Source organism: Mercenaria mercenaria, chromosome 9 (genome assembly GCF_021730395.1).
Source record: "Mercenaria mercenaria strain notata chromosome 9, MADL_Memer_1, whole genome shotgun sequence".
Classification (NCBI taxonomy): domain Eukaryota; kingdom Metazoa; phylum Mollusca; class Bivalvia; order Venerida; family Veneridae; genus Mercenaria; species Mercenaria mercenaria.
In genome coordinates this window covers 2,389,994-2,402,891 of record NC_069369.1, presented here as the reverse complement: position 1 = coordinate 2,402,891, position 12,898 = coordinate 2,389,994, and the positions used below count along the sequence as shown (strand labels likewise).

General features: G+C 36.6%; 1 protein-coding gene across 4 annotated transcripts in view; it reads right to left on the bottom strand.

Moving 5' to 3' along the window:
* Positions 1 to 1,098: 1,098 nt before the first annotated feature.
* The window catches only part of LOC123546381 (zinc finger protein 37-like), a 47,895-nt gene continuing 36,095 nt past the window's right edge, over positions 1,099 to 12,898 (bottom strand). For 2 of the 4 annotated variants that reach the window (XR_008372288.1, XR_008372289.1), the window contains exons 7-9: positions 10,101 to 10,376; positions 9,340 to 9,665; positions 8,032 to 8,160 (exon numbers count right to left, since the gene is read on the bottom strand). Coding sequence is in view for 2 of the 4 variants with exons in the window: in XM_053550706.1 (XP_053406681.1) it covers positions 2,511 to 3,162 (652 nt within the window). In the remaining 2 variants the exon portion in view is untranslated. Of the gene's footprint in view, positions 3,163 to 7,981; positions 8,161 to 9,339; positions 9,666 to 10,100; positions 10,377 to 12,898 lie in introns of those variants that run through there. The other 2 variants (XM_053550705.1, XM_053550706.1) reach the window with 2 other exon arrangements.

Sequence of the window (12,898 nt, the reverse complement as noted above, 5' to 3'; positions counted from 1 at the left end):
TAGTTATTTTAAAATCCATGCATGAATGACAAAGATATGGACCGGACACGCCCATCAATGCACTATCATAAAAAATGACCTTTAACGTCTAAGTGTGACCTTGACCTTTGAGCTACGGACCTGGGTCTTGCGTGCAACACGTCGTCTTACTATGGTACACATTCATGCCAAGTTATTTGAAAATCCATCCATGGATGACAAAAATATGGACCGGACACGCCTATCAATGCACTATCCTTTAATGTCTAAGTGTGACCTTGACCTTTGAGCTACGGACCTGGGTCTTGCGCGCAACACGTTGTCTTACTGTGGTACACATTCATGCCATGTTATTTGAAAATCCATCCATGGATGACAAAGATATGGACCGGACACGCCCATCAATGCACTATCCTTTAATGTCTAAGTGTGACCTTGACCTTTGAGCTACGGACCTGGGTCTTGCGCGCGACACGTCGTCTTACTGTGGTACACATTCATTCCAAGTTATTTGAAAATCCATCCATGGATGACAAAGATATGGACCGGACACGCCCATCAATGCACTATCCTTTAATGTCTAAGTGTGACCTTGACCTTTGAGCTACGGACCTGGGTCTTGCGCGCGACACGTCGTCTTACTGTGGTACACATTCATGCCAAGTTATTTGAAAATCCATCCATCGATGACAAAGATATGGACCGGACATGAAAATTGCGGACAGACTAACAGACCGACAGACAGACTGACAGACCGACAGATGGTTCAAAAACTATATGCCTCCCTTCGGGGGCATAAAAATGGGTTGGTCAGGACATGAAAACATCAAAAACAACCAGGAATATACTGAAATTTGTTTCCAGTGGCTGCTGCAATTTGTTGGAAACTTCAACATGTGATCATCTATTTAAACTAAAATTAATGAGCTCTTACCACAATATGTTAGGTCTTAACTGGAAGTGATTTTCCTATCCTGATATCCTGTCAAGGCTAAGATACCCTGTGGTGATTGGTTCCATTTGATTTATATGTGATGAATATAAGTTGTAGAACTTGTTTCACAATCGACTCAAAATAAATTAGTATAAACTAAGGCTAAGATGAGGACTATTTAAGCATAAATATAATAGATTTATTAAATTAATAAATATACATTAATGGACAGATAATGTATGAACAATATTACTACACTAAGATTTGCATAAGCTACTAAACATTTAGTTGAAAATTCATTACAAGGGGACCATGATGGCCCTAGACTGCTCACATGAATTGCAGAGCTTAAACAGGCTAAAGAGTGTGCAACTTTCTAAGAGGACCATCATATACTCCAGGTGTCGAAAGTTCCTGAGGCAGCAGAAGTTAATTGGCAGATGACACACAGTTCAAACATTAAATGTTTCCTAGGTCTTTAAAATTAGGAGGGTAAACACACACACAAACAATTGGGAGCAGAATGAGTGTATTTTAAAAGGTCTCCTTAAAATGGTTCTACCCATATTTTCACCTCAAAGTGGCCCCTAAGAAGTTATGTTACTGTCCCATTTGCATAAAATTACGGACCAAGTCTGATGGAGACCCAGATGTTTATGAGAAGAAGTCATTTAAAGCTATTTCTATTTTTAGTTCTTTTGGTCCCTTAAAGGGGCCAAGCACCCCATTTTGAAAAACAAGGTGGAAAGGACCTTATAATGATGCTACAGACTAAGGTTGATGAAGATCCATCCAGCAGTTTATGAGAATAAGTGGTTTAAAGGTATTTCTACCTCTAGCTCTTGTCGTCTATTGAAGGGGCCCTGTGTCCCCATTTGAACAAATTTTGGAGGTCCTTATAATGATGTCAAATATTCAGTCTAATGAAGATCCACACAATGACTCATAAGAAGAAGTTATTTACAGGTATTTCTTTTTTTTTAGCTCTAGAAACCCTTAAAAGTGGCAATGCAAGCAAATTTGTAATTGAACAAATTTTGGGGAGGACCTTATAATGATACTACAGACAAAGTTTTGTGAAGATCCATCAAGCAGTTTATGAGGTTTTTCACTTTTTAGCTCTGGCGGTCCCTGTAATGGGCCAAGCTGAAACATTTGAAAAACTTAATCGATAACCATGCTATGATGCTACCGAGTTTGGTGCAATTCTGACCAGCAGTTTCAGAGGAAATGTCATCGGAAGAAAAGTGAAGACTGAGGTTTGGATGGAAGTTGAGTGATTACAACACTAAGTTCTCAATGAATTACTAGCATGTTCTTCGATACATTAATCAAACATTAACTTTTTAAGTACATGTTCCATGAAGCTATAAACCATAACGGTATCTAGCTTGTGGAGTAAATGACAAATTTATCTGATGGTGCCTTTAATTAAACAATGCCAAGGAAGTAGGACTCTGACAAATCTATCTCTGGCCTCCAGATTCATTTCATTCATCAAATTCAAACTCTTCCTTGTAATCTTTTTGTGTTACATGTCAATAAACATTAAAACTCTTCTTTGAATGTAGCTTTTTTGTTACATGTCAATAAACATTCAAAAACTGCCGGTACACAAATTGCAGTGCACCTTGTAACTTGTCCTCCAAATAAATGTTTTTCCGCAGCTATCACATATATGTTTTGGTTCACTGTGAAGAATCATGTGCTGTCTAATGCTCTTCTTGTTTACAAAAGCCTTGTTGCATACTTCACACGTATATTCCGTTTTCATTGCTGCGGAACCTAGACACACCTTCTCGTGCCTATGTGCAGTACTTTTGTACGTAAATTTCTTATGGCATTTTGTGCATGCGTACATTTTCTCAGCCTTGTGATGCTTCACATTATGCCCCTCCAGATGCTGATTCTTTGAGAACTTTCTGCCACAGATATTACACACATAGGGATAATCATTTTGATGTGCCGTTCTTATGTGTTGATTGAGATACCAAACCCTACAAAAAGACTTTCCGCACTCAGAACACAAATGTTTGTCTCCCTGGTGTGTCTCTAAGTGTTGTTTGTAAGAACTCTGTATATGAAATTCTTTACTGCAAACTAGACATTTGAATTCGGCAGCTGTGTGCACTTTTACATGCCTTGACAGACTGTATTTTGACATATAGGTCTTATTACAAACTGCACAACTGAATGCACTATCCAGTGGTGATGCGGATGATACTATAGTTGATAAAATGTCTTCAAGTCTGAAATATAAGACAATACATGAAAGACTGGCGGTGTCTTCACCACTTCACAATCTTGACTTTAGTTACGATTTTCAATTTAACTAAATGCATTAGGTGTTGTATACTGCAAAATAATTCGTTTTTCTGTTTGTTCGTTTTGGATTTTACACTGTTTTTCAACAGTAATTCAGATTTGTATTGGCAAGCAGTTAACCTAGCCAGTGGTCCTGGATTCTGTACAGTACAAACCTGATTTCTGTGAGTAATGCCAACTAACTCACATGAATCTGACATAGAGGACAAATGATTGCAGACACAATGTATTTTATCAAATTGTCACAGAGAACATACGCCCTGCCTTGGGATCAAAGCCACGAGCCCCCAATCCGTGCAAAATAATGTATAGGGGTGGTGTTGGGTTACTCGCTTTTCAAGAATGGCACCTTGAAAGAATGAAAAGCCTTCTGTCACTGACTTACAAGCTTCCACAACAAGAACTGTCAGAGGAGACAGCGCACTCGACTATTTGGAGAAACTGGGCACATCTGAGGAAATGGAGCTGTCACTGGAGTGTTTAATGACTCCTATGGTGGATGAAGATATTGCACAATAGCTTCAGTATGTGTCAAAATATTAAGTAATAAGGGAGGTAAAGACAAAGTGTATCTAAACACTATATAAGTATAATTCTAAGCAAAAAGGGGGCATAATTCATAAAATATTGGTAAAAGAGTTATGCACCTTGTGTCATATGATGTGGGTGATGATGTGGAACAACTACTTCAAGTTTGAATCAAATGCATTTCGTAATAACTAAGATATAGTGAAAATGCATCAAAATTAACCTTAAATTCTAAGTAAAAGGGGGCATAATTCATGAAAAATTGGTGCCAGAGTTATGCACCTGTCATATGATGTGGGTGATAAGGTGGAACAACTATTTTAAGTTTGAATCAAATCCATTTAGTAATAACTGAGATTGAGTCTAAATGTATCAAAACTTTAACCTGAAATTCTAAGTAAAAAGGGGGATAATTCATGAAATATTGGTGCAAGAGTTATAGCCCTTGTGTCATATGATGTGAGTGATAATATTGAACAACTATTTTAAGTCTGAATCAAATCCATTCAGTAATAACTGAGATATAGTGAAAGTGCATCAAAACTTTAACCTGAAATTCTAAGTAAATGGGGGATAATTCATGAAATACTGATACCCGAGTTATGGGCCTTGTGTCATATGATGTGGGAGATGATGTGGAACAACTATTTTCAGTTTGAATCAAATCCATTTAGGAATAACTGAGATAGTGAAAGTGCATCAAAACTTTAACCTGAAATTCTAAGCCAAAAGGGGGAATAATTCACAAAATATTGGTGTGAAGAGTTATGGCCCTTGTGCCATATGATGTGGGTGATGATGAGGAATAACTATTTTAAGTTTTAAACCAAATCCATCAAGTAATTACAGAGATAAGGAGAAACAAGAGGGTCATCATGACCCTGTATTGCTCATCTGTTAAACTTGACCTTTGAATCATCAATATAAACATTCTGACCAAGTTTCATGAAGAAAGAGTCATAGATGTAACCACTACAGTGTGAACAAGCTTTTCCTTTGATCAAAGTGGTGACCTAGTTTTTCACCCTACATGACCCAGTGTCTAACTTAGCATGAGAATCATCGAGAAAAACATTCTTACCAAGTTTCATGAAGGTAGGGTCATAAATATTGCCTATAGTGTTTAAAAGCTTTTCCTTAATTTTAACACTTTCAGGGGCAGTAACTCTAGAACTCATGATGGAATCTAGCCGGTTTTCGAAAGGAATTGAGATCTTATTGTGACTTAAGTTGTGTGTAAGTTTGGTTAAAATCAAATATAAAATGTCACTTCTTTCGTGTTCACAAGGTAAAAATTAACAAATTTTGGCCCTTTCAGGGGTCAATCAGGGGCTGTAAATCAGGAACCTACGAACGGATCTGATAGATTCATCATGGAATCCAAGAGTTATTGTTGTTAAAAATATTTTGCAAGTTTGTATCAAATCAAACCATAAATGAAGTCTCTATATGGCTGCAAAAGCCAAAATAGCACATTTTGGCCCTTTAAGGGGCCATAACTCTAGAACCCATGATGGGATCTGGTCAGTTTTCAAAAGGAACCCAGAACAAGTTGTGTGCAAGTTTAATTAAAATCAATTGCAAAATGTGGTCTCTATTGCGTTCACAAGCCCAAAATAGCAAATTTTGGCCCTTTAAGTGGCATAACTCTAGAACCCATCATGGGATCTGGCCAGTTTTCGAAAGGAACCCAGATATTATGCCAATACAAGTTGTGTGCAAGTCTGATTAAAGTTGATTGCAAAATGTGGTCTCTATCGCATTCACAAGCCGAAAATAGCAATTTTTGGCCCTGTAAGGGCCCATAACTCTGGAACCCATGAAGGAATCTGGCCAGTTTTCGAAAGGAACCCAGATATTATGCCAATACAAGTTGTGTGCAAGTTTGATTAAAGTTGGTTGCAAAATGTGGTCTCTATTGTGTTCACAAGCCGAAAATAGCAAATTTTGGCCCTGTAAGGGGCCATAACTCTGGAACTCATCATGGGATCTGGCTAGTTTTCGAAAGGAACCCAGATATTATGCCAACACTATTTGTGTGCAAGTTTGATTAAAATTGATTACAAAATGTGGTCTCTATCGTGTTCACAAGACGACAGACGACGAACAAAGGGCGATCACAAAAGCTCACCCTATCACTATGTGCTGAGGCGAGTAGGATAGCTCTCCATATACTTCATATAGTCGAGCTAAAAACCATGACATGTATCCACTCAAACTATTTGCTTAGACGAAAGCAGTCAATAAGATGACATGTGAGACAAGAATCAGAACCTTCTTTTCAACTGAAAGATTTGTGAGGTGCCATGCACAAGATATTTTCACTAACAAAAACAAGGCAGACCAAACACTGCAGGAACATAATTTATTTGGATACCAACTGCCCAATTAATTGTTTATCATATGTCCCTAAGTAAATAAGCATTTTTAACAACAAATCAGACTTTTACACCTAAACATCAGGAGTATTCACACTGCAAAAATGGTATTTGATAATTAAAACTTGTAAGGACATTGTTGGATATAAACATTATGTTTTCATTTTTTTCTACAAACGCTTTTGATTTTCAGTGTAAAAATTAGTTTCCATAAAATATAGTCTGTCAGTAATTAAATTTCAAAGAGTTCTTTAGAAATATAGAATAAATTTCCTGATACCTAATTTTTGTCCTTTAATTCAAAAATTATAAATTTGCTATAAATGTTAATTATGATTTACAAACATTTATAATGCATGTGTTTAGGCCTGAAAATCATGAATATTTTATAGTACAAGTATACTAACTAAACTGCAAAACAAGAGGGCAATGAAGGTCCTGTATCACTGACCTGAGTAAACAAGATGAGCTTGTAACTTGACATAGATATCATTACTACAAACATTCCGACTAATTTTCATGAAGTAGAAAATGCAATCTCCCAAGTATTGACAAGCTTTTTATTCCTAACATCTAACTGCATTTGATTTTCATCAAAACAAACATTCTGACCAAGTACCAATTATACATTGAACTAGAGTTTGAACAAGATTTCTCTGTTATGAAACTAGTTACCTAGTTTTGACCACATAAGAAAAAGTCTCAAACTTGTTCTTCAAGAATGCTAACATTGTAAGCCAATAGTTTCTCTGTAAATAAGATACTTTGTGAAATCAACCATGTGTTTGTGCATATAAATGGAATATTCATAGAGTTATACAATATAATTGTACATCCCCTTCAAATAGTATTTCTTTACCTTATCATGCTGGACACGACTGACTCTGCCTTTGCACCCAGTGTAAATCTTGATCAGCTTGCACATTAGCGCAGTCTGATCATGATCTACACTGTTCGCCATTCAGGCAGTATCCTTTTGGTAAACACCCCATTTAACAGTTAATGCTACTGTCCAAATTGAAAGATGGACAAGTTCATAGAAATTTAGCAGGGTAAGGGTTAACAATAGCATGAAGCAATAGCAGGAAAACGATTTATATCAGACATATATTGTCCCATAAATTATGTAATTACTTACTAGTATTTAGAGAAATGATATATTATAGTTTTAACTTAATTTTTACCTTGTCTGGTACAATGAGATACATTTATCATTAAACAATGTCTAAAAAATAATTAACTGTTAACATGATATAAAGCATATTAAAATTGAACATCTTTAGAAACAATACTGTCTGGAACATTTATCAGAACTATAGTAACTACACACTGTAATGCTTATATTGATCTGGAGTGATCATGTGATATTTTATTTCACACTGTGAACTTATGGCTGGAGAGTGGAAGTCATTGTTACGATTGTATGACTGCCTTGTTATGTTTCACAGCCATGTCTGCGTTTCTCTTAGTAGTACCTCCAACATCATCACACACACTTTTTCCATGTCCACTTTCAGAACAGTACAATGTAGCTGTACAACCATATAAGCCTTGAAGTCTGCTAACCAAATCAAAGATAGAATTATTCCAGTATTGCAAGGATGACAAATCTGTCTAATCTATGTAATTTTCAATGCTCATGAAATTTTCCTTTCTTTCCTTCATGTGCTGGGAATGACATTTTCACTGTAAGTGTCGTGTCATACTCCATTGTCATCACTGTCACAGCTGCAACTAAATTTGTGTTCAGCTATACTTAAATGATTGTGCCAAATCATTTATTAGTCTGGCGCTACCATCATTTTTGTGTGTATTTTTTTTTGTTTATTACAAAAAGTATGAGCACACTTTTTGTTTTTCTCGCGCCTCTTAGATTTTTCGTCATCACTCAGCTGCTCTGTCGGAATATAATAGGACTTCACTCTTAACCGTTCTCGTTTTAGCCATTTTTCACCCGATTTTTCTTTCTTTCTTGCTCTATACTCCTTCATGCGTTGGGATTTTGACTTGGCCCTCCTGAAATGTTTACCTACATATTAGTAAATGGCTGAATTGAACAAAACTATTATGTAAATGAAAATGAAGATACTAACAGGTCAATGTCCATACATACAAATTAATTGGACCTAAAAACGGAGCACAGACGGACACTGGTTACATGTTCTATGGGATGGGATGTTGCAGAGGAATAATAAACACACTGGTAAACATTATATGTGTCTATTTCATATTACGAATACACATGGAAGAAATGTTTTATTTTTTAATTTATGACACGTCTCATTCAAATACATTATCTATTTCTATTATCAACATCTTTAAAATTACAGATGAATAAAATTGTATTTAATATAGACCAAGCACGGTTCAAATACTAGTATTTTTGAAGATCACACAATACTTCAAATGTAGTGTCTTAATGTATCAGTGGCCATATGACATTTATTTGGTGGCGCCAAGGGTGATGTTATCTTAGGATAATATTGTATTATTTGCTCTAGTCTTACACTATGATAAAAGTTTGGTTTGGTTTACCCAAGAAAATGCAGCAGCAAGATTAACAAGAGGCCCAATTTGGCCTAAGTCGCTCACCTGAAGAGGACCTTAACCATGTGACCCTTTATGGGGCCAAACACCCTAAACTGAACAAATGTATGAGAGGACCTTATATTAATGCTACAGACCAGGTTTGATGAAGATCCATTGAGTGATTTGTGATAAGTAGTCATTAAAAGGTATTAGAATTCTCAGTATCCCCAGCTGAAAGCAATATTCATATTTACTGCAAATTTAATACATTTAAATTTTAATTCTATCAGAACTGTAATACTACAAAGACGGCAGCACCCAGTAATTGAACATATGTTAAATATTTGCACGAGGCGCCAGTGCAATTAATGTGTTTTGTGGTAATTAGACGGGTTATTTGCATGTATGAGAAATAGTACCTGATTATTTTATTACTTTTGTAAGGTTTGTTTTCAGCGATTGATGTAGAATTCAATCACTGCTGGTCGGTTAGATGCGGAAATTTATAGGATCTATGAATACCGTTCAAAGGGTGATCTATACAATAGTAGTTACTTCCCTTTAAATGTAATCGCCACTTTGCAGGTAAGAACTTTTTTGCAATGAAAATAATTTTCTGACGCAAAGACACTTTTAAGTTTGTTGCTATATAAGTTTGATACATACTTTGTTCCTTTTTCTTGGTAAAGGTGGCAGGTATCCACTGGGACTTGTCAATTGCTTCGGGATTGTATGGGACAATCCCAGTAGCAACAAACGCCTCCTTTACCGAGGCAGGTTCGGACTGCTCTAATGTGTGGCACAGTACCACTGGAAAGTCTGCCTTTCCTATCGTCAAATCTGGGTTGGCAAAACCAAGGTCAGTAGCAAGGGTGCTGAACCTGGACTTCAAGGGACCATTCACATGTTTTGGTAGTGTATGCATTTAATGCAAAAACGTCTTTATTTTACCAAAGTATCCACAAGGCGTTTGTATGTTTTTGTTTTTTATTCTGTAAATATCAGAATGTGTGATATTTTACATGCATTTGCAATACAACCGTGATGTGCAATTGTGCTCAGTCACTTAGTAATTTTTTGCAGGATTACCTTCTGCAGGAACTTGTAAAAGGAACAGATACTCAGTGGAAATCAGATTATTTGCATTTATGAGAAAATAAATATCAAAATGATGTTTGTTTCCAATGTTATATGGAGAAATCTTTCACAGCTTGTTGGACAAATGCGTAAATAAAACCACTAAGCCATAAAGCTGACTTTTAAAAAGTGACCGATTTCGCCATAAATAACAGGACCAGACATTTCTCAAAGTAAGAAAACCTGTACACAGTAAGACAATAATCTGTTATATTGTATGAAATAATCATCCGGCTGGTTACTAAAATTTATTTCTTGTCATAAAGGAATAAACGTTTTTTATTACATACTTTCACTTCAAGGGGTTGGAGGATATGTGTCATGTGTCTAAGCATCCCAAGGAGTACTACATCATTAGCTCTAGCCATCTCTACAAGGGGTAAAGTCACGTAGGAGTCATGGTTGTCCATTATTAACAGGACCGGCCTCTCGCTGCCACAGTTCAAAAGGAAGATTCTCTCGAACCATAACAAAAAGAGGTCACCGTCCATGTATCCCGTATCAGATTTACCATATAGCCAACTGTCTGGCACCTCATCTGTGTAATTTCCATCTGGTAAGGATTCCTGCAAGAGAAAAATAATCAGTTTTCAGTTTATTGCACACACAAAAAAAACATCATACACGGGCATGCGTTTGTTTTAACTTTCTTCCATAAGGAAGACATTTGTAAGAAGATATGTAATGAAGTCTGAATGAAGTAACACTTTTGTCCACCTAGTCCAACATACTAATGTTTTCGCTTTACTGAAAGAGTCATTCACATATAGTCCATAATTGATAGTTTGGTGGTACAGAGAATAGTGTGACAGTTGCTAGGGGCTTTCGTGATAGCTGGATTATACCAGACTCTGTTTTTCCAGTTCCTGTTCTTATAAACCTTAACATACATGTAGTCTATTTTAAAGGTACTATATCAAGGAAAATGAACTGTCAAATTAAAGCATGATTCTTAGCAAATAGAATGTCCACAGATTTGCAGCGAAAACAAAGAACACTGTCAAAGTTTATATACAAATGTAGAGAACTTTAATAAGCAGACACTGGTGGTCTTTTTAACATTTTGATGAAATTACTATATGGGTACCTATGACATATTTTCTCTATGTTCACTGCAAATCGTAGGACTCAGCACTTGCCAATAATACTGTTTTAATAACATATTTGATTTTATAAACTGCTGTTTACAAAGTTTAAGACTTCATTTTGTTTGATATAGTACTTTTAAGTTATTGAAACAAGAGGGCCATGATGACCCTATATATCGCTCACCAGAGTTGATCTGGCCTACTGACCTAGTTTTTTACCCCATTTGACCAAGAGTTGAACTTGACCTAAAGATCATCAAGACAAACATTCTGACTAAATTTCATAAAGATTTGGTTACAACTGTGGCCTCTAGAATGTTCACAAGCTTTTCCTTTGATTTTACTGGTGACCTAGTTTTTGATCCCAAATGACCCAGATTCGAACTTGACCTATAGATTATCAAAACAAACATTCTGACTAATTCTCATGAGTTTCAAACTTAAATTGTGGTCTCTAGAGCGTTGAAAAGATTTTCCTTTGATCTGGCCTAGTGACCTAGTTTTTGACCCAACATGACCCAGATTCTAACTTGACCTAGAAATGATTAAGACAAACATTCCAACCCATTTTCATAAAGATTGAGTCACAAATGTGGCCTCTAAAGTGTTCACAAGCCTTTCCTTTGATTTGACCGGGTGACCTAGTTTTTGACCCCATATGACCCAGATTCAAACTTGACCTAGAAATCATCAAGCCAAACTTTCTGACTAAGTTTCATAAATATTGGGTCACAACTGTGGCCTCTAGAGTGTTCACAAGCTTTTCCTTTGATTTGACAAGGTGACCTAGTTTTTGATCCAATATGACCCAGTTTCGAACTTGACCTAGAGATCATCAAGAATAACAGTCTGACCAAATTTCATAAAGATTGGGTCACAAATGTGGTCTCTAGAGTGTTCACAAGCTTCTATATTGATCTGACCTATTGACCTAATTTTTGATCCCACATGACCCAGATTCAAACCTGACCTGAAGATCAACAATACAAACATTCTGATCAAGTTTCATAAAGATTGGGCACAAATGTGGTCTCTACAGTGTTCACAAGCTATTCCTTTGATCTGATTTACTGACCTAGTTTTTGACCCCACATAACCCAGTTTCAAACTTGACCTAGAGATCATCAAGACTAACATTCTGGCCAAGTTTCATAAAGATTAGGTCACAAATGTGGTCTCTGGAGTGTTCACAAGCGTTTTTTATCTGACCTACTGACCTAGTTTTTGACCACACATGACCCAGTTTCGAACTGACCTGGAGATCATCAAGACTAACATTCTGACCATGTTCCATAAAGATTGTATCAAAAATGTGGTCTCTAGAGTGTTCACAAGCTTTTCTTTTGATCTGACCTACTGACCTAGTTTTTGATCCCACATGACCCAGTTTGGAACTTGACCTAGAGATCATCAAGACTTACGTTCTGACCAAGTTTCATAAAGATTGGGTCAAAATTGTGGTCTCTAGAGTGTTCACAAGCTTTTCCTTTGATCTGATCTACTGACCTAGTTTTTGACACCACGTGACCCAGTTTCGAACTTGAACTAAAGATCAACAAGACTAACATTCTGACTAAGTTTCATAAAGATTGGGTCACAAATGTGGTCTCTAGAGTGTTCACAAGCTTTTCCTTTGATCTGACCTACTGACCTAGTTTTTGACCCCATATGACCCAGTTTCGAACTTGACCTAGAGATCATCAAGACTAACAGTTTCATAAAGATTGGGTCATAAATGTGGCCTCTAGAGTGTTCACAAGGCAAATGTTGATGGACGACGCACAACAGACGACGCACGATGGACGCCAGACAATGACCGGTCACAATAGTTCACCTTGAGCACTTTGTGCTTTGGTGAGCTAAAAATAAACAAATAAATGATATTAACAAGAGCTGTCTCCATAGGATGACACATGCCCCCGATGGCACTTTAAATGAATAGTTATGGCCGATGCTGAGTTTAGGACCTTTGACCTACGGAGCTGGGTCTTGCGCGCGAC